Genomic DNA, 22,783 nt, shown 5'->3' with positions numbered 1-22,783 from the left:
TGCTTCGTAACGGTATTGCCATGACAACCAGAACGTGCCTTTGCTTCTCATTTATACCCAGCGCGCTCGTTCTATTTTTACTGGATGTTTGTTGTCGATGTGCTATGCATAAATAAATCCGATGCTTATGCTAGCACACAATAGTTAGTAGTTAGTCTGCTACTTTTGTTCTACTATTAAACGCTAACTCGTCGGTGCCACATTCCTGTCTGAATAATATACGTTATATTGATTGATACTGACATCTTTGTTAGTTTACCTCACAGGCTACCTGGTAACGTTAAACACCGTTTACATGGTAAACATTCCTCCCCGCTCTGCGTTTTTGCTAAAACACATTTTATATGTCATTCTCGCTACTGTAGAGTGTATTTTTTAAATAGACTGTAAGCTAAACCTGTCGCACTGCGAAGCCTCAATATTGTTTTGATACTCGGAACAACAGAAAGGGGGTGTGGGATGCGCACCGCAGGACGCATGCTCGCTACTCTCTTCATCCGGGTACCTGCCGTTGACTGTGTGGGTACGGAGGCGGGAAATGGCGTCCAGAGGTGCGGGGAGGACAGAGGTGAACCTCGTCTGAATAGGCACGCAAAAAACAGCAAGTGTCAGCAGCCCCGAAAACGACCGTGATCCTGCGACTCGATCCCCGGAGATTCGTCCAGTAAGTTATTACCCCGTCTGTATTGCTTGTGGGGATGGGGTCCCCCCTAAAACCCCCGTCTGTTCGTTCCGGTCGGTAATGTTCCGCTGTGGTTCGCTCCCGTAGCACCTATACTCGCGGCCAGGCAGCTGCCGTCTTCGCGATTCGTTCCCGCGCTTTCTCTGTCATTAGAACGCTGCCGGTTGTTTTGAGTGGCACACGAGGCTTCTTCTAGTAACAGCGGGTCACGAGAGACAGGTTTCCTACGGAGAGAAAGCTTGCATGTGCCCTACATTAAAGATAGACATGCACAGATGTGTTCAGAGCGGTTGTTGCATGTAAAAATACATCTCACATTTTAGGCTCTGGAGTCGTGTAATCATTGTGTGAACAGTTATTCTTAATGTCTGGCTAAACGGGGGAATCATGGTGAGAAAGTTGCTCGTCTTCCGTACAGAATCTCTTTAGCGTGTGTTTCCCGCCCACCACGACGCTGTGCTCAGGTTTCAGCGGCTGAACTTCATAATTTCTGAAGTGTCTGATGAGGTTGATCAGTTTTATGGTGTGGTAACACTTGTTTTCTTTCTTTTCTTCTTTTTCTAAGGTTTGACTGTAGGTCAGCCGTCCTCAAACATTGCCATGCCATTGTCAAGTCAATATTTCAAGGGCCCTCACAGAATCTTTTTTTGTTGTTGTTGTTTGGATGTCTGATAAAATTTCAACAAAGACACTTGTTTTCAAACTTTTTAATTATGAGAAACCACCACTGTCAAGATAATAAAATAACTACACATTAGTAATCTCAAGATTTTAATGTGTTCTTCCTTTTTTTGTGGTAAAAACTAAATACACTTTTATATTCTGCTGAATTAAGATATAGATTTTGTTACTTGAAAATATTTTTCGTAACTCAAACTTTCTACACAACTAGCCTATAACTTTCTAAAGAAATTAGAAAATACAAGAAATATTAAATGAAATAAATCTAAAACTTAAGTACTAAAGCACTAAAATTAAAACTGAATGCAATAAATCTTTCACATATATTTTAAAACAAATTAATGAAATTACCAAAATCCATAAGATTTTTAAAATAAAATTCAAAAATATTTTGAAATAACCTTTACTATAAAAGTGTGTAAATAATACTAAAATAACTGCAGTAGGAAACAACACTTCTTTAAACTTGCTTGTAATATAACATATGTAAAAAAATAAATGAATAAATAAACATTTTGTTTACTGATGCCTGCTAATGAACCACTGTTCATTTGTCCTAGTTGTCTGGCTATTGTGTGACAGGTTACCAACAAAGTGCAATGGTATTGTCTGTGAAACCTATTTGTGGTGTTCTTTGACATGTTATGCTAATTTATTAAATAACGAATCCATGTTCATCAGTTACACTTTTAGGTTTACAATGTACTTGGTGTAAGGTTCTAGATTCCTCAGAGAGATAATAGTAATTTTATGTCATAGTCAAACTGAGCAGACACAAAAAAAAGCCTCAGGGATCAGTTCTTGGAAATGTGTCAGCAGCCTTTTTTGCTTTGCTGCCGGTCTGTCAGGGCATGTTTTTGTTTCAAACCAACTTTGTGTTTATTTTATTTATTAATTAATTTATGTATTATCTGCTGTCAGAACATATTGACTTTCAGAAACCTGCTGTGATGGAAGAGGTCAGAAGTGTCAAAGGAGTAATGGTTACAATCGTCGTTTAATTTTGATGGATTAAAAATGTTTTATTTCCTGCTGTTTAGGGTGTTTAATGTCTGCTGATGTTATTTAAACCAGAAATTTGAATCTTACTGTGCTGTTGATATCACTGTGCCTCTGTTCTTCTAGAAGAAAGGCTTCAGCTCCTCAGTGTTGTGAGGTAGCTGTCTTGGCATGATGTCTGTTCGAGGCAGTGGATGAGTCACCATTTGTGGTGGTTAAGGAAAAAGCTGAGATGTATTATCATCTGTACCCTTTCTCTCTCTACTTTTCACCATTCTTCTCCTCTCCTGTCTCTTGCTTGCAGTATGTCTCGACTCGTCGTCCTCGCTGCTTCTCTCTGTCTAACTCCTGCACACTGCAGGAGGAGCTTTGTTTTCCTCTCCTAAAATGTAAAACTCATTTTCTGTAGACAGTTAGTTCTTATCATGTACAGTGAAATTTGGGTTCTCCGTGTATTTGTGTATCAGTGGATCCTGTGTGTAATTACAAAGGCATCTGGGAGGACATAGGAAATCAACTCTAGTGTTAGATCTACAAAGCTTTTCCCAGCTCCTTGGAAATCCATTGATACCCTGGAAAAGTGTTTATTTATTTATTTATTTATTTTTTTAACATTTCTAAATCATTGTAGTTGGATTCCTTCATGGCTAGCATTTGGAAGCTACAGTCGGAGCTGGTGTAACTCCTGAAGGGTCACTAATGCTGGAGCACATTTGTGGTCAATCATTACATAAGCACACTTTGAGGAGGGGGGACACACGACCAAGTGCTGTAGTTAATTTCGGCATTATTTTTTTCCCCCTTGATGTACAGGGTTTCCTTTAAAGAGGAGAGGGACACTTCCTCCACATCAGGAAAACATTAGCTGTTTTTCCCCCTGTCCTTTTTTCATTTCTTTTTTTTTTTTTTTTTTCTTTCTTTTTGTGTCTTGCAAGAAACTGCTGCTTGCTGTTGATCTGTGATCACCTTTCTTTCTCTTTGCTAGTGCATTATTGAGCAACAGAAAATTAAGACTGAAAAAGACAATTGCGTTTTAGCCAAGTTTTGCCAAAAATGAAAATTGTAGTTACTCACCCTTGTGTCAGTCCAGCGTTTCTTTTTGTAATGTTGTTCATACAATGAAAGTCAACAGGGTCCACCGGTCGGTGTTGTTTTGGACACCATTGACTTTCATTGAAAGGACAAAAAGAGTTGAAAATTCAAAATATAATCTTTTGTGTTCAGCATAAGAAAGAAAGTTCATCCGAAAGTGTCCATTTATAATTCTTCTGTACGTGGGAAATGATAACGCACTTGTAGTTGAGAGTGCTTTGCTGTGGAGGTGCTTCAACTGAATAATGAACTATGTTGGAGGGTATGTTGTCTTGAATACATCCAGATGTCTCTGGCTAGAGCTCTTGGCTGAAGTGCTGCACTTTAAAAAACTGAGTTAAGCACCATAATTCATTCGAAACCATTAAAAATGTGATTCATTTACCTGTGTGTGAGAACCAGCGAGTGGAGTTGGACTTCTCAAGGTCGTTGCTAAATGGAGTGATTTCCTCCAGTTACTCTTTTTCTCTGTGCAGTTTTGTTGTCTTTCTATACCTCATGCATGAGCTTCTCTGTCTTGTCTTTCTCTCCTCAGTCTTACATGTGACTCTTAACAAAATGAAGCTGAGAATGCGCAAGGCTTCTCAGCAGCCGAACCTCGCCCGCAGGCCCAGCCCGGCCCGGACCAAGCGGAAGCACTCCGAGATGGAGGAGTGCTCGGGTGATAGCAAGGGCCTTCTGTCCAGCATCAAGAAGTTCATTCATGGAAGTTCCATAAAGGTGAGTCTCTAGCAGCCTCTCTCTGTATTTTATTATGAGTTCAGCGAGTGTGGCAGATCCAGACCATTACAGCTGTTTTCTTGGTTTTGATTATCGTAGCCCAGAATGTTCTAGAATAGAATGCAAGCAAGACCTGGTATCATATTCCCCCAGAAACGCATGGTGGAATGCCACTGCTTGTCTGAGGAGCTCAGTCCTGTTCTAATTTTAGCTGTGGTTCCACAGCGCTCACATAATGACAGTAGGTAGGCTTGGCTTTAACAGCCATGCTGTCTGCTGCGGGAGAATCAGGACTTCATATATTATGTTCAGTAAAGGTATTAGGTTCTCTTGTTTGGATTCTAGATCAACTCCGTCTGACTTAGGGCAGTGATTCTCAACAATTTTGACACTCAAGCCTTAAATACACTACACAACTTTTGCCCAGATTTTTGCCCCAAATTGACAGTCTGGACAAGTTGACGCTAGTTTCCAAAAGGCAGAGCCAGTCCGCAGATTTGAGTTTACAGGTTTCCTAGAAAATCCTTTCCTTTTATGATGTACTATATGATGGCACAGACTTTTTTTTTATGTATTTTTTTTTATTTTATTTTTTAAGCTTTAGACTAGGGTAAGATTTACTTGCTTGATTACTGGATGAATCAGCTTTTATTTTTTTTAACCAAATTTCTTGAATGATTCAAAGACAAATACATTTTAACAGCCCCTTTTCAGCACCTACTGGCATAACAATTAAATCGATAAATCTTTATTTGAAGTGTCAAATTACTTTAAAAATGTGATTTACTACTACATAGTTAATATCCGAACTATAACTTGTAATCCCTAGGTTATATAATACTAATTAGGATCCCAGCACTTATGTGATTTTGATTGTTTACACAGAAATAGTGATACTGTGTGGTTAAAAAAGACCGTGAAGCTGTTTTACTCATATACATGACAGCTGCTCTCTTTTGGTCTGCGGCAGCGTGAAAGCAGGTACAAATGTTCAAATCACACTGGTGTAATCGTATGCTGCACAGACAAACCAAGAGTGATAACAACGTTGTGATCGCACACGTCAAAGGTTAAGGAATGAAACGGATGAATCATTGTAATTTAGCAATAGAATCGCATTGGTGTTTGAATCATGTTTGTAAATTTTAACGATCTGTTAAATTAAAGTGCTTTGTCATGTTGGTGGTGACACCTCTCTTGCAACTGTGTAGCTTACCCCAAATATTATACTTAGCTTTTTCGGCTTCTGATCTATGATTATGATCACAAGTGTAACCAAACTTTAGAGTGCTTCGATTGGTGAGCAAGCTCTGAATCGATTTTTGATTCCTAACGCTACTTTAGACTATGATTCCATACAATTAGGGGATATCAAACATTTTTGATATTTTGAGCTGATTTTAGAACACATTGTTTTCATTTGTCACTTCTCCTAGCAACAAGGCACATGTTTCCACACAAGTTTGTTGTGTTTGAATGAATCGAAATCAGTCGTTTATTGGATTATGATCAGTTTTTCCTCCGATTTTTTTTTTTGTTTGTTTGTTTATTTTGAATCATTTTATGTCAGTGGTTTACAGCGTTTTTTTTTAACTCAAAGGCCCCCGCTGTCCAACACAATATTTGAATGCCCCTTGATGTTTCTTGTATTTATGCTGTAATTATGAAAATGTTGCTTGTTTGCAAAGTATTTTTTTTCTTCACAGAAATTGGAAGTGTTGATATATTATATTACACTAACCAATCATGATTCCAGAAGTTTCAAGAACTGTATGTTCTTCAATATAAACAAGAGTTGTTAAGGGGGATTTCATGTTGTTTTGGTTTCTTAGCATTTTAATGTAATTTTCATTTATATTAATGATAGGTTTTCATCTGTCTCTAACCTTAAACATGTTAAAACTGGTGTGTATAAAACTCATGCTTGCATGACTGTTGGTGTTTCAGGTGGAGCCGGACAACCCAGCAAAAAGGAATCGTCTGAGCTGCGAGCTGATCACCTCCACCCCACAGAGGAAAAATGACCTGCAGAGGAAAAGCATCTACAGGGCCCGCAGAAGAAGCTTTGTCAATGGAGGTCAGTCCCTTGTGACTCTAGTTAAACAATGAAAACTGATACTAAAGTCTGCACTAGAACTGTCACTATACGGAAATATCATTAGTATTATTACTGATATTAATACCATTACAACAGCAAAGACTAATATGCTGGTGAACACACTTTCATAGGTTCTTTATTTAAAAATATCGGCACCCTTGGTAAATATGATCATAGAAGGCTGTGAAAATGAATCTGCATTGTTAATCCTTTTGATATTTTATTTTTAAAAATTCACAAAAATCTAACCTTTCATTGGATAATAAGAAATTAAAATGGGGGGGAAAATCATTATGGAATAAATGTTTTTCTCAAATACACGTTGGACACAATTATCGGCACCCCTAGAAATTCTTAGGAGTAAAATATCTCTGAAGTATATTCCCATTCATATTCACAATTTTGAGCACTCCAGGGTGATTATGAACATGGAATTATCCAGCCATGGCTTCCTGTTTCACAGAAATATAAATCCTAAATTTCCTTAATCATCCATCACAATGAGAAAAACCAAAGAATATATTTCTGTTGTGCAACAAAAGATAATTGAGCTTCACAAATTAGTGAAGTGGCTTTAAGAAAAGAGCTAGAGCAGTGAAAATTCCCATTTCCACCATCAGGGCAATAATTAAGAATTTCCAATCAACAAATGTTACGAAACTGCCTGGAAGAGGACGTGTGTCTATATCGTCCTAATGCACGGTGAGGAGGAGAGTTTGAGTGGCTAAAGACTCTCCAAGGACCACAGCTGGAGAATTGCAGAAAATAGTTGAGTCTCGGGGTCAGAAAACCTTAAAAACAAATTGTCAAACAGCCCCTACATCACCACATGTTGTTTGGGAGGGTTTCAAGAAAAATTCTCCTCGCTCATCCAAAAACAATCTCCAGCATATTCAGTTATCAGACACGACTGGAACTTCAAATGGGACTGGCTTCTGTGGTCAGATGAAACCAAAAAATTAGCTTTTTAACAGCAAACACTCAAGATGGGTTTGGTGAACACAGGGATTAAAAAGTACCCCATGTGTACGATGAAATATAATGCTGTATTTTTGATGTTGTGGGCCTATATTTCTGCTGGAGGTCCTGGACATCTTGTTTAGACACGGCATCACTGATTCTATCAAATACCAACAGATAAAAAACCAATAAGTGACTGACTCTGTCAGAAATCTTATAATGGGCCATGTTTGGATCTTCCAACCGTACAATAATCCAAACTCAAACCTCAAAAACAACACAAAAATGGGTCACTGAGCACAAAACCAAGCTTCTGCTGGCCATTCCAGTCCTCTGACCTGAACCCTGTAGAAAATGAGTGGAGTGAACTGAAGAGAAGAAGCACCAACATGGAGCTGTGAATCTAAAGGGTCTGGAGTGATTCTGGATGAAGGAATGGTCTCTGATCTCTTGTCAGGTGTTCTCCAAACTCTTCAGGCATTATAGAAGAAAATTTTGAGCTGTTAAACTGGCAAATGGAGGTTTCAAAAAGTATTGAATAAAAGCGTGTCGTTAATTGTGGCCAATGTGTATTAGAGAAAAACATTTTTCATAATGATATTTCCCCCCCATTTTAAATTCTTATCCAATGAAAGGTTAGATCAAAAGGATTAACAATGCAGATTAATTTCCACAGCAGCCTTTGATCATATTTACCAAGGGTGCCGATATTTTTGGCCATGACTGTAAATACTAACAAATTAAATCAAAACAATGGCATGTAGCCTTCAAGAGAAACAAACTGCTACTGTAATCAAAAGTACAAATGAAGTCTCTGATTTCAGTATTAAGCGGTCAATTGAATGAGGGCAAGAACTATAACATAATTAACCTATGTGGAGTTGGGGATTTAAATGGTCTCTTCTGCATTTATAATTTGATGAATATGCCAACAGTTTTTTTTAAATTTGTTTTTCTTTTATACTTTGTCCTATAGAAACCACAAACCATGACACGAGTAAGCCTAACGGTAAGTTGGAGGACGCTGAGGAGGTTGTGAGCAGTCCACCCCGCACCACCCTGCTTGGAACCATCTTCTCTCCTGTCTTCAATTTCTTCTCACCAGCAAATAAAAATGGTGAGATGGAAAAACACTCAACTGAACGCTAAAGACATGAACGATAATTTTAAATAATTTCTGCATCGGTTGATACTTTAACACAAAATTAACACTTGCACTCCAACAAAGTTATTAGAATATTGTTCTGGTGTAACTTTCATGATGAAGCCTTCTTCATTCATCATTCTTGATAATGATGGCCTTTTTACTTTAAGAAGAATAGCCTTTGTTAAATCAACATTTAGCATTAAGAGTCTATGTAGTTTCATATACACTGCTGTTAGAAAGTGACACATGACAAATCTTAAGAACATTAAAAAGCGCAGTTCATGAGAGAAAGTTTATAAAATGTCAATATTGAAATTTAAAAAAAAAAAAAGAGAGAAGGATTCCAGCTGAAACGGGGTAGCAGGGCTGCCATTTTGAATATTGTGAACTTAACCACTAGTTACTAGGCAACTGTACATCCTATCGATGCCAAAATTCAGTTAGACATGCACCCTTCATATTTTGTATTGATATTTTGATGATCTTAAAAAAAAAAAAAAAAACCCGTTGCACCTTTATTCAAATTAATGCATCACCTAACCTGGCATGTTTTTTTCTTTCTCCTTCACTATTATCCCGTCTTGTCCTGTCAGCCTCGGATTCCCCAGGCCAGGTGGTGGAGGCAGAAGAGATTGTGAAGCAACTAGAAATGGAGCAAGTAGAAGAGATGCCCACCAGTACTGCCACATCTAAAGAGCCCCTAAGTGTCCCTCTCTACACCAGTGCCATGCCCTCGGCTTTCAGACCTCCACCTTCCACTCATACAGTTGTAGAGGAGAGTGAAAACACCCCCCACTCTGACCTGCCGCCTCTTACAGGTGTGAAAGACATGACATTGCTTCACTTAAGCCCAAACCTAGGTGCAGTCTCCTTTAAATCTAAACAAAAAGAACTGTTTTCAGCATTTTTATTTATAAGAAATGTTTTTTGAGCACCAAAGCACCATCATATTAGAATGATTTCTGAAGTATGCGACACTGAAGACTGGAGTAATTGTAATCACAGGAGAATACATTACATTTAAATTTTATCCAAATAGAAAAGAATAATATTGTGAAATAGTATCATAATTTAAAATCTTAATTTAAAAACTGTTATGTTGTATTTTTGCTCAAATAAATGCAGCCTTGGTGAACATAAGAGGCTTCTTTCAAAAATATTTAAAACAATCGCACCGACCCCAAACTATTGAATGGTAAGGTGTATTTACAGGGGCAAGAATGTATTGATACAGTGCTTTGTTTCATGCATTATTTCAGCTCCTGGCTCTCCTGCAACAGGGGGTTATGTGGATGCCTCTCTCACTGTCCCAGCTGAAGGATCATATGAAGAGGAGTGGGAGGTGTTTGACCCGTGAGTTCACCTTCAGTGAACGTCTGTGCACTGCTCGGAGAGAATTTATTAAAGATTTTTTTTTCTACTGGCCCCTGTCAACCCAGTTGGTCAGATTATTGCCTACCTGGTTGTTTAGCCCTGTATAGTTACTTTTGCACATGTAGATCAGCACAATTTGCCACAACAATATCCATTTTATGACCAAAAAAAGCAACAAATGTTTAAAGTAAAACAGCAAGTACAAGATCAACTAAAGATAATTTGGAAACCCTCTCAGAAAGGGAAGAAAAGAGGGGGAAGCTAACCCTCTGCCCCATTAGCATTTTAAATTAAGATCTTTTAGGTGAATTTTTAAGAGTTCTGTAGGTTCTATGTAATATTTTTATGTATAATTTTTGTAGTGTTGTTTTGTATTGTTTTGAGCCTTTTGTCAAAAAAAAAAAAAAAAAAAAAGCGTTTTATACATGTTTTTGCAGGTATTTTTTCATCAAACATGTACCTCCACTAACAGAAGAGCAGCTAACTCGCAAACCCGCGCTCCCTCTGAAGACTCGAAGCACTCCCGAGTTCTCCCTGGTGCTTGACCTGGTCAGTCTTAAACAACACTGGAGACTTACTCCTACTACAAGGGTTTCATTTTGGCATAGATTCTTGTTATTTTTCCCTTCTACAGGATGAAACCCTTGTCCATTGTAGCTTGAATGAGCTGGATGATGCAGCACTAACCTTTCCTGTACTCTTCCAAGATGTCATATACCAGGTAGAAATCCAAGCTGTCTTTGTGTGAATACATTGTCAGTAGCCTAACACTAGAGGGTGCCATGGAGCAATTTTAGGAAATGAAAAGTATCCAGGAGTTTCAAGCAAGTCTAATGTTGAGTGATTTGAAATTTGTGAAGCTTAAGAAATTACATGTTTTCCCCCTAATTTTAGGGGAGCTAAAATCCTGCATTCTTAGGGGTTAAATTGTAATTCACAATTTCTCTTAGGTTTATGTGCGATTGAGGCCATTTTTCAGAGAGTTCCTTGAACGCATGTCACAGATTTATGAGGTAATATTCATCCATTTTACTCCACATAACCTCTCATCCTTTTTCTCTAAATAAGATTAATATTACAAATAAGATTAATATTACAAATAAGATAATATTACAAAGAAAATTTTTACCCTCGCTTAAGTTAACATCTGTTCCTCATAGTGGCCTGAAGTTGTTCCACTGGCTTTTTTCCTTTCTAGATCATTCTCTTCACTGCCTCTAAGAAAGTTTATGCAGACAAGTTGCTGAACATTCTCGATCCGAGGAAACAGCTGGTGCGGTCTGTGGACTTTTTTATTTTTCCTTTATTTTAATCGTTTCAAAGAGTCTTCTTTGACACTGCTGTTTAAAAGAAAAAAAAAAATCTGTCTTTTGGGGTGTTTCTGTTCCTTTCCTTTCTTTTTGTTATAAGAGTACATGTAAAATTAGGCTGGGTGTCAGTTGTTGGGTAACCCAGCCTCAGTTTTTGTCATTGCTGTGCAGAGTTTCTTTGTGGAGTTTGGTTACAATGAGGGATTGAGAGCTTTGAGTAGATTGGGAGCTTTGGTCTCTGGCACATGTAAATTCCGCACCATCCTCAGGTGTTAAACCTTTGCTTTGAATGTATTATTGATTATAGTCCTTGAGATTTGTTTCATTCTTCTCTCTGTGTGTGTTTCCAACATGTTCTAGGCACCGATTATTTCGTGAGCACTGTGTATGTGTGCAAGGAAACTACATTAAGGATCTGAATATCCTTGGACGGGATCTGTCCAAGACTATCATTATTGATAACTCACCACAAGCCTTTGCTTATCAGGTGAGCGGTTCAAGGTTGCCTTTTATTAAAATCCCTTATTGTTAAATTTTATATTCAGCAGCACCCAAGCCCCCCCCCCACACACACACACACAGCTCACCCAGAATATATTATTAATTACTGAGTAGTAATTAAATTTTTGTTTAAAGTATATGTAAGTATAGGTTTCAGGTATGTAACTGGGCTCTTTGAGTAGATGACCCAATAAAGAAATACCTTAGAGAGATGAAGGAAAATCTATATAACTGAAATTACCAACCCATGTGTTTCACTCACAGCTTTCTAATGGGATTCCAATTGAGAGCTGGTTTATGGACAAGAATGACAGCGAACTTCTGAAGCTGGTACCTTTCTTGGAGAAACTGGTGGAACTGGTATGTAGTAATGTGTTCTTCATCTCTTACTTTTCTTGACTGCCCTTTCAAGGTGTCTCTGTGAGCATTATACAGGTGTAATGTATATTTATTTCTGTTTTAATTGTTTCTTTATATACAACATTAGTTTTGCTCAAAATTATTCATACCCATGGTAAATATGATCAAAGGTGGCTGTGAAAATAAATCTGTATCATTAATCTTTCTGATCTTTTATTTTAAAAATGTACAAAAATCTAACCTTTCATTGGAGAATAAGAATTTAAAATGGGAGAGAAATCTCATTATGAAATAAATGTTTTTCTCTAATACACATTGGCCACAATTAATCATATACTTTTTGAAACCTCCATTTGCCAGATTAACAGCTCTAAATTTTCTCCTATAATGCCTGATGAGGTTAGAGAACACGTGACAAGAGATCAGAGACCATTCCTTCATCCAGAATCACTCCAGACCCTTTAGATTCCCAGCTCCATGTTGGTGCTTCTTCTCTTCAGTTCACTCCACTCATTGTCTACAGGGTTCAGGTCAGAGGACTGGAATGGCCAGCAGAAGCTTGGTTTTGTGCTCAGTGACCCATTTTTGTTTTGATTTTGATGTTTGTTTGTGGATCATTGTCCTGTTGGAAGATCCAACCATGGCCCATCATAAGATTTCTAGCATGGACAGTCAGTTTTTTATTTTTTATCTGTTGGTGTTTGATAGAATCCATGATGCCATGTATCTAAACAAGATGTCCAGGACCTCCAGCAGAAAAATAGGTCCACAAAATACTGTTTTATTTATTTTTATTTTTTTATCCCTGTGTTCACCAAACCCATCTTGAGTGTTTGCTGCTAAAAAGTTTTCTTTTTTTTTTTAAGTTTCATCTGACCATAGAAGTCAGTCCCATTTGAAGTTCCAGTCGAATCATGGATCATCATTCTCCAACCCCCCCACACCAAAAAAAATGTGATGTAGGGGCCGTTTTGTTTTGTTTTTTTTTTGTTTTTTGAGGCTTTCTGACCCCAAGATTAATCTCTGTAATTATCCAGCTGTGGTCCTTGGAGAGTCTTTAGCCACTCAAACTCTCCTCCTCACTGTGCATTAGGACGATATAGACAAATGTAATCTTCCAGGCAGATTTGTAATATTTTTAGTTGATTGAAACCTCTTAATTATTGCCCTGATGGGGGAAATGGGGATTTTTAATGCTTTAGCACAGCCACTTTCTAAATTTGTAAAGTTCAACAATCTTTTGCTGCACATCAGAAATATATTCATTGGTTTTACTCCTTGTGATCAATGATTTAAGGGAATTTGGCCTTTGTGTTCCTCATATTTATAGTTCTGTGAAACAGGAAGCCAAGGGTGGACAACTTCATGTTCCTAGTCACCCTGGTGTGATTAAAAAAATACAAATAGAATATACTTCAGAGATATTTTACTCATAAGAATGTCTAGGGGTGCCAATAATGGTAGCTGACATGCATTGGAGAAAAACATTTCATAATGTTTTTTTTTGTTTTGTTTTTTTCTCACTTTCACTCTTTTTTACTTCAATTAAAGGTTAGACTTTTTTAAAATTTTTAAATGAAAGATCAAATGGATAAACAATGCAGACTTATTTTCAAAGCCTTCTTTGATCATATTTACCAAGGGTATATATATGTCTGGTAATTTAACGCGTTAATTAGATTGCTTAATTACGGTGAAAAATAACGCGTTAAAATTATTAACGCATTTAACACACTTGCAGACCTACGTGGGTCACCTGACATTTCATTCAGCTGATTGATGACAAATATGATTCAGGGCAACAACTCTCTGCCTGATGGAGCCTAGAGAACATAGTTAGAATGTCCCTAAAATTCAAGATATGTTTGAGTTTTTGTCTCATTTACATCATATAGTTAAGCAATATCACATGAGTGCAAATGTGGCACTGATCTTATACAAGAGTTCAGTAAGTAAGAAGTTAATATTGTTATTTGAGTTTTGCTCAATTTTGCCAACGAAAATATAAAGACACAGCAGAACTGTTCGTCTCCGAGCAACACACAACATTTCATTTCTTAATGCACGTTTTGAACGAAATGGGTGAACCATTTTGACGCGATGAACCATAGGATTAGGAAGCGGATCATCATCATCAGATCGATCAGTGTATGACATCAAAGATCCGTGAGAGTGATTCAAAAGCATAAGGGGTCGCCTGCTCTGTATCTCTGCTTTCCTTTCGGAAGGGCTCATCTCTATGCCCTAGGGGTGTGCGATATTACGATTTTTGATCGTGGACGATAAAAATGTCTCCCAAGATCTGCTTTTGGAGAAATATCGTAGTATCGTTCTACAGCGCACATTCTTTCAGCTGCAGTTCTGGCGCCTCCGTCTCTGTATATACTGTATATAATATACTGTACATGGCCACATACATTCACATCAGCGTTAACTCTAGAATTACTCTCACAGGACACTGCACTTATTCGCAATCACAAAAGTACATTATTTGCATGTGCTTTAAAGTCTTGCCGGTTAAAGGTTTCATTCACACGCTGGTCTAAAGTGCGCTTTTTCTGAGCCCGTACACCTGAAGCGCGCGCACTAAAAAGCCTGTCTAACAGCGCCTGATTACTGAACCAAGTTATCTTTTGCGCTAATACTGTCAAAACACAAGGTTTATGTATAGACTCAGTTGGTTATGTCTAAAATGAAGGTAAACAGTTCAGACAAACGGATGCGTGCCTGTATATTAGATGCGTGCAGGTCTTAAAGGGACAATACTAAACATGCTGCCGACTGGCATTAAAAGGATAGTTCTCCCTAAAATTTAAAGGGGTGGTTGGCTGTTTTTTTTTCTAGGTTTGATTGTGTTTATGGGGTGCAGTCTAAAAAACGCATTATTTTTCATATAATTTACCTTTATTCCACACCGCTCTGTCCCTTCTCTGACAAATGCCTCGATTATTTCCTGTTTTTATGAAGCCCCTCCCTCAGAAATACGTGATGGGCTCTGATTGGTTAGCTGGCTCAGTGTGTTGTGATTCACTAAACCGCCGAGCGTGCGTCTAAATGTCCTGCCCCTCGGCTCAGCTGCCTGTGCTCCGGTTGTATTGTAAACAATGGTGTCGTCTATATTGCTTCTCAATTTGAGCCCTATTGAGATGCAGAGGATATTAGTGAAGAGGATCGCGCAGAACCTGTGCAAGCACGGCTCTTAATGGTATGTTTGTTTGTTTTTGTCATACTTTTAAATATGCTGTTATTATGCTACTGCTTATGTTAGCTTTTAATATACAGTTTTATTCTGATTAAAGCTTTAATACAGTACGGCAACCGCACACGCGTCCATGTATAATGCTTCTCATTGCTATGTGAAAATGTATAATTGGAACAGTTTGTTGGAGCTGATCTGAGAGAGAGAGAGATGCAGAGCAGGGCGACACGAGGAACGGTATTAAGAACAGCTGTTTTAGAACATTGATTTTGAAACATGTGAATCTATTAGAATCGTTTGAAGACAGAATCGCGATTCATATATGAATAGATTTTTACATGCACCCCTAGTTTTCTCTTCCTCTTCTCTAAAGCAGCACAGCATGGCCTCGCCCCCTTCCTTACATGGTCCCGAGGTTGGGGTTTATCTGGGTCCGTGACGTATCAGACCCGAGAAGTAATTCGTTGTAGTCCCTTACCAGCCGTTTTTGTAGGCATTAAACTTCCAGAATTTTAAAAGACGATATCTCTGTTTGCATTGAATTTTCAGCTTTTCAACTTTGCAGATATTGTTTATGCTCAAACAGCAACATTACACACTAACTTACGTTAAAAAAGTGAAATTGCAATCAACCACCCCTTTAATTTCTGTAATTTATTTACTCACTCACATGTTGTCCCAAACCTGTATTAATTTCTTTCTTGTGCTGAACACAAAAGAAGATATTTTGAAGAATGTGGGTAACCAAACAGTTGCTGGTCCAAATAGAATTTAGGGGGGGAAAATACTATGGAAGTCACTGTGGACCAGCAACTGTTTGGTTACCCACATTCTTCAAAATAGTATTTATGTTCAGCAGAAGAAAGAAACTCATTTAGGCTTAAAACAAATTTTGAGTGAGTAAATGATAAATATAAAACACTATAACAGAATCGACAGACAGATGACAGAATTTTTATTCTTTAATGTTAAAACAACAACAAAAAAAGCAAAGAGAAAAAAATAATACAGCTGCTTTACTAGGAATCAATCTATATAGTCTTTTATTTTTATACTTGTTCATTCAATTTCTTGAATGCTCCTGCTAAATATGTCTATTGTACCTGAAAATAAATCACTGTTTGTTTTATTTGTATATTATGTGTATTTATAATGTGTATCTTTGTTCTTATATTTAATAACAAAGATAAAATAATGCACTTAGGCCTAAATATCCACCATTCTTTTTTTATATTCTGTTACCTTGAAAGGCTTGGTCTTTATAACAGGGAAACTATTTTGGCTGCACTGCTCAGACAAAATGGTAAAACCAACATGACAAAGAATCGTGATATGATATTTTTGCCATATCGCTCACCCCTACTATGCCCTAATCCCTTCAAAGGGTTTACCCTCCGGAGTGAGAGCTTCGAAGGGTTGAAGGGTGTAGGGGACCAACTGTTTCTTGAAGTGCTCTTCTGCCCATCATCCCGTGCCCACATGGAGGCGTCGTCGTCATGCAAAGGATCATGGGAGCCCGAAGTGTCCATCAGTTGTACCCTTCGAAAACCTTCATTCTGAAGGGCCCTTTTAAGTGGCCAGTTTTGAGCACTTCGGTTTGAAACGACCCTTCAATATGGCGCCATGATTGTATTCACTCCGAAGGGCCCTTCAGAGGGCGATATATCCCATTTGGAACGCACCGTATAGCTCTTCCAGTACTTTGTCACACACCGATCGGTCTGATTGTGATGATCCGCTTCAAGTCGAATAAGCCTAATGGATTCAGTGGACCATTCATAAAGAATCACTTACTTCACTCCTGAATGAATCAGCCATTTGAACAAATCAAATGAATGAATAAATGACTCTGACTTAATCATTAAGATATTTACCACCACCTACTGGCAGTTTTAGTTTATTATTTAGAGTGTCATTTCATTAAAGAAATAATTTCATATTTCCATAGTAGTAATAATAATAATAATAATAATAATAAAAATTAATAAAATAAATTATTAAACTTTTAAAGTTCACCCACCCAAAAATGACAATTGTGTCATTTACTTACCCTCACGGTCCAAAAGAGTGTATGTGACCCTGGACCACAGTCTTAAGTGTCAATTTTTTCGAAATTGAGATGTATACATCATCTGAAAGCTGAATAAATAAGCTTTCCATTGATGTATTTGTTATGATAGGACAATATTTGGCCAGGATACAACTATTTGAAAATCTGGAATCTGCGGGTGCAAAAAAATCTAAATATTGAGAAAATCGCCTTTAAAGTTGTACAAATGAAGTACTTAGCAATGCATATTACTAATCAAAAATTACGTTTTGAGATATTTACAGTAGGAAATTTATAAAATATCTTCATGGAACATTATCTTTACTTAATATCCTAATGATTTTAGGCATTAGGGCTGTGCAATTAATCGTATTCGATTATCATGCGCATCTCGTCAGTATAGCCGGTTTTGCGGATTAGCAGTAAATCGCCATCACCTGCTTTCAGATGGAGCGGCAGTTAATACACAGAGCCGTAGTTTGGCATTAAAGAAGAATTCATCATTTTGACCCATACAATGTATTTTTGGCTATTGCTACAAATATACCCTAGGAACTTAAGACTGGTTTTGTGGTCCAGGGTCACATATCTAATAAATTTTTATCAAACAAAATATTTCTTGCTGAAGCTACTTTTTGTAATGTCTGTTTGATGCTTAACACAACAATGACTTTAAATTATCTTTTGGGAGTAATTTCTCAGCCAAATTTGATTTAATTAGATTAATTAATCGCCACAACATGTAATTAGAGTAAAAATATTTAATCGCTTACCAGCCTAATATAGTATTTTACAGTATCTCACAGAAGTGAGTACACCCCTCACATTTTTGTAAATATTCTATTATAGATGTTCATGTGACAACACTGAAGAAATTACACTTTGCTACAATGTAAAGTAGTGAGTGTACAGCTTGTATAACAGTGTAATTTTGCTGTCCCCTTAAAATAACTCAACACACAGCCATTAATGTCTAAACTGTTGGCCACAAAAGTGAGTACATCCCTAAGTGAAAATGTCCAAATTGGGCCCAATTAGCCATTTTCTCTCCACGGTGTCATGTGACTCGTTAGTGTTACAAGGTCTCAGGTGTGAATAGGGAGCAGGTGAATGGCAAAGAACTCTTAGGATCTGAAAAAAAGAATTGTTTGTCTACATAAAGATGGTGTAGGCTATAAGAAGATTGCCAAGACCCTGAAACTGAGCTGCAGCACAGTGGCCAAGACCATACAGCGGTTTAACAGGACAGGTTCCACTCAGAACAGGCCTCGCCATGGTCGACCAAAGAAGTTGAGTGCCCGTGCTTAGCGTCATATCCAGAGGGTGTGTTTGGGAAATAGACGTATGAGCGCTGCCAGCATTGCTGCAGAGGTTGAAGGGGTGGGGGGGTCAGCCTGTCAGTGTTCAGACCATACGCCGCACACTGCATCAAATTGGTCTGCATGGCTGTCGTCCCAGAAGGAAGCCTCTTCTAAAGATGATGCACAAGAAAGCCCACAAACAGTTTGCTGAAGACAAGCAGACTAAGGACATGGATTACTGGAACCATGTCCTGTGGTCTGATGAGACCAAGATAAACTTATTTGGTTCAGATGGTGTGAAGCGTGTGTTGGCGGCAGCCAGGTGAGGAGTACAAAGACAAGCGTTTCTTGCCTACAGTCAAGCATGGTGGTGGGAGTGTCATGGTCTGGGGCTGCATGAGTGCTGCCGGCACTGGGGAGCCACAGTTCATTGAGGGAACCATGAATGCCAACATGTACTGTGACATACTGAAGCAGAGCAGGGCAGTATTCCAACATAACAACCCCAAACACTTGCTAAAGAAGCTGAGGGTAAAGGTGATGGACGCATGTCTCCAGACCTAAACCCTATTGAGTATCTGTGGGGCATCCTCAAACCGAAGGTGGAGGAGCGCAAGGTCTCTAACATCCACCAGCTCCATGATGTCAACTCCAGTGGCAACCTGTGAAGCTCTGGTGAACTCCATGCCCAAGAGGGTTAAGGCAGTGCTGGAAAATAATGGTGGCCACACAAAATATTGACACTTTGGGCCCAATTTGGACATTTTCACTTAGGGGTGTACTCACTTTTGTGGCCAGCGATTTAGACATTAATGGCTGTGTGTTGAGTTATTTTGAGGGGACAGCAAATTTACACTGTTATACAAGCTGTACACTCACTACTTTACATTGTAGCAAGTGTTGTCACATGAAAAGATATAATAAAATATTTACAAAAATGTGAGGGGTGTACTCACTTCTGTGAGATACTGTGTTTGTGTGTATGTGTATATATGTATATGTACACACGCACACATACAGATACATACACATGCATAGGGGACATATTGGTGTCAAATATATAAAAAATTTATGAATGAGTCTAAATCCAAATTGTACTTTTTCATTGTTGTATTTCCACAGAATGAGGATGTGCGGCCACATGTTCGTGAACGGTTTCGGCTTCATGACCTCCTCCCCCCTGACTGAGTGCACATAGTGGGACAGGACAGTAACAAAGATAACAAATGCAGATATACATTTTGCATTACAACATCATTGCCATTTAATCTTGAAATTAACTTTTTTTTTTTTATTCCCCCCCAAATTTTCATTGCTTTGATAACATAAAAAAAAAAAGGACTCCCTTTTCGGCACTTTTTTGCCATTTGTGCAGTCAGAGCGGTTTGAAGTTTCTTGTGTGGTCTCTTCAGTTGTTTCATCCAGTACAAAGTGAATGTGTAGCAGTCAGAAGAGAAGAGGATCATGTTGTCTTTTGGTGCTCCAGTGGGATTGGTTGACACTGTTGGGCTTTTGACCAATTTCATAAGGAATGGCCAGTAAGAAAATCGTACTGTCTGACAGAAATTAGATGCTTGTGAGTGTTGTTTTTTTTCTTCTATGCCAAGTTTCATTTTTCATTATTTTCAGTATGCATTCCTCCCCATCTGTACACTTTGCTTGGTGTTTATTTCAAATCAGTGTTCTCTAAACTGCTGGCTTACGTTTGCTAAATGTGTTCATTTCTCAAAGAGCATGTTCTGGGTAGATTATTGTTCGGTTTTTCACAGCAAAGTGGAATCATATATGGTTTGATTGAGAATGGTTTAAACCAGAGTGATGTTTCTTTTATAGAGGAAGATTTGCAGCGATTACATTCTTAAACTGTTTAAATAAGATGTTTGCTACCAGTGAATCAAAAGTCTGCCACTTCCATCTGTTGTCTCCTCAGATATTTATTCACCTTTCAAGAGCCAACAACATATTAGTTAATTAGTAGCATCACAAAATGGTATTTTATCAGTCACTGTTTTATTACATATTTTTTAAAGTACTGTTTTGCTTCTTATTGTTTCATATTTAACCTGTGTATTTTTTGACATTTTAGTTTTTTAAACAGGTGTTCTTTTAAAAAATGTCACCTTTATGTATTAGTGTTAATTACATGAAAGTATTTTCGTGTTAACTTTTGGAGTTAATGTAGCATTTGCCCAGAGCTAATCTATTCTAACTCAACTGCAAAGGAGAGGATGGAGGGCTAAAGCCTGGTAGAGCCCAGTTTATAGCACCAGCATAACAACAATCTCATCGCTGTGGTTTAAACCTGCCTGCGTGACGTTCTGGTTTTTCTTTTATTCTGGGGTGGGGGGAGGTTTAGCTGTGTCAAGAGGTGTATTGTGACGTAAGCTAGATGAATGAGTGTGCGTCATAATCTTAGAGTAAGAAATTCTCATACTACAAAAACAATTTTCTTCATTTCCATTCTTCTCATATTGCCTTTTCAGTTCTACAGTTAGAGAGGATACTTCAAAATTGAGTAATACAGAGTAAGAGTTAAAACTACAGTAGTGCCATTCAGGGTGAGTGAAGCAGGGCCAGGCTAGTTGTATTCCCTTCTCTCTTTTTCTGCTCTGTGTCCTGTTTGTTTTGGAAATGAACTAGTTCACTTTCTACATGTCATTGGTGCCATTTATGCTGTTTGTGTTTACAGTGTGCAGTTTTCTGATAAATGGGTCATTGTTAGTAATAGACAATCACCGATTACATAATTTGTCTTCATTGGATTGTGACCCTCTCATAGTGGTGGGGGGGTTCTTTTTTTTTTCTGGAATTATTTTCATAACTTTTTTTTTTTTTTTTTTTTTTATGAGGCCTTTTTAAAAAAAGAAGAAAAAAAAGAAAACATCTTGTATGCAGTAAAGATAAATTTAGTGTTTTTAAAATGTTTTTTTAATTGTAATTATAAAAAATGAATTGCAAGGTGTTCATAGTGTAAGTCTAAATATCCTGTGGTACTTCCCAGTTGAAAGAGAAGAGGAAGGACAAAAATGAAATCGTGATCCCAAGGATCCTGCTCTACTGACAATTTGTTTTTTTTCTGTTTGACAGAGTCCACAAGCACAGTATTTCTCTCATAGCATAGACTGATTCAGCAATGGTTACAAATACATTTTGAACATGATTAAACATATACATAGAAAGTAGCATTTTATTAGTGTGAAGTATTCCTTTTTCTTACACTGATGCAAAACAGTTGAATGATGCTAAACTAAAAGGCATCCTTAGTCCAGAATGATAGCTCAAATGTTGGGAGATGGGTTGCAACTACCGTTAGGCCCTGGCACTTTCTTACAAAGAAAAATATTTTGTATGATTGTCAAAGAGCAGTAGTGTATTAAGTGTAAAATGTGACACAGAGGTTTGTTTCATATGTACAACCAGTTCATTGTAATGTGCATTATTTCTGTACAAAGCATATTGTACTACAAACATGCAGCTTCATGAAAAAAAGTTAAAGGAAAATCTTTTTGTATTTTTGATTATTTGTATTCCAAAAGGCATGTCATATCTATTTTTCCAAATGTATTGATTTTCAAATGTATTAATGCAGAACTTGTCATCAGCTTCTTTTTTTTTTTTTTTTCTTCATATCTTTGTATGTAGTTAGCCCAATCACTAAACATTCTCTGCATGTAAAAAGCCTGTTATGTGAGAGTTGGGATTTAATCAAGGCACTTCTTTGCAGATGAATGTTTCAGGTTTGTTTTCTTTTATACTCCATCTTCAAAAGCCATATGGCTTGCGATTGTCCTTGAGCTGCATTGGGGAAACATTCTAGTTCTAAATGTCATTTCCTGAAACGTGTTATTTAAGATTGTTCATATAATGGAAATTAAGTCTTTGGAAAATTGCATGCTCTTTTATTTTAATGTTAGCTTATGTCAAAACATGTTAGATGCTTAAGAGTGGATGGTTGTATTTCATGTCTTTTTCTGCTACTTCATTTTACCATCAAATGGTGTGTAATATCAAGGAGATTTTATGAATATGATTGACTTGTATCAATTTTGTGTGACTCTGTCGGCATAAATGGCATCTTACTGATGCAAATTGATGCAGCCTCATAAGAGTGAACTAAAGGCCTTAAGGTCACTAGATTTAGAGCAAGTTAAGGTTAATGTACATAAAAGGAGTTAAGATCAGATTTTACCTATGCGTTTTGTATATACAAGGAGTTTCAGGGTTCCCACAATCATGGAACCAGAACAGTGTGATTTCCAGGCTCGTAACGGTCATGGAAATGAATAAAATGTTAAAGTCATGGAAATGT

General features: G+C 37.6%; 1 protein-coding gene across 3 annotated transcripts; it reads left to right on the top strand.

Moving 5' to 3' along the window:
- Positions 1 to 504: 504 nt before the first annotated feature.
- Positions 505 to 22,774, top strand: ctdspl2b (CTD (carboxy-terminal domain, RNA polymerase II, polypeptide A) small phosphatase like 2b). 3 transcript variants are annotated; one of them, XM_058781169.1, is made up of 13 exons: positions 505 to 664; positions 3,990 to 4,174; positions 6,122 to 6,251; positions 8,209 to 8,241; positions 8,973 to 9,197; positions 9,639 to 9,732; positions 10,191 to 10,302; positions 10,388 to 10,474; positions 10,704 to 10,766; positions 10,952 to 11,031; positions 11,424 to 11,550; positions 11,829 to 11,924; positions 19,597 to 22,774. In XM_058781169.1, the coding sequence occupies exons 2-13, from the start codon at positions 4,013 to 4,015 to the stop codon at positions 19,660 to 19,662; spliced, it is 1,275 nt and encodes a 424-aa protein (XP_058637152.1). In that variant the 5' UTR covers positions 505 to 664; positions 3,990 to 4,012; the 3' UTR covers positions 19,663 to 22,774. The 3 variants fall into 3 exon arrangements, 2 of the variants coding, with proteins under 2 accessions (XP_058637152.1, XP_058637151.1); XM_058781168.1 differs by having other exon boundaries at positions 506 to 664; positions 8,209 to 8,349; XR_009271950.1 differs by lacking the exon at positions 19,597 to 22,774 and having other exon boundaries at positions 8,209 to 8,349; positions 10,952 to 11,026.
- Positions 22,775 to 22,783: the final 9 nt, after the last annotated feature.

This window comes from Onychostoma macrolepis, chromosome 07 (assembly GCF_012432095.1).
Source record: "Onychostoma macrolepis isolate SWU-2019 chromosome 07, ASM1243209v1, whole genome shotgun sequence".
Classification (NCBI taxonomy): domain Eukaryota; kingdom Metazoa; phylum Chordata; class Actinopteri; order Cypriniformes; family Cyprinidae; genus Onychostoma; species Onychostoma macrolepis.
The sequence above is the reverse complement of the archived record's forward strand: the minus strand, read 5'-3'. Positions and strand labels throughout refer to the sequence as shown.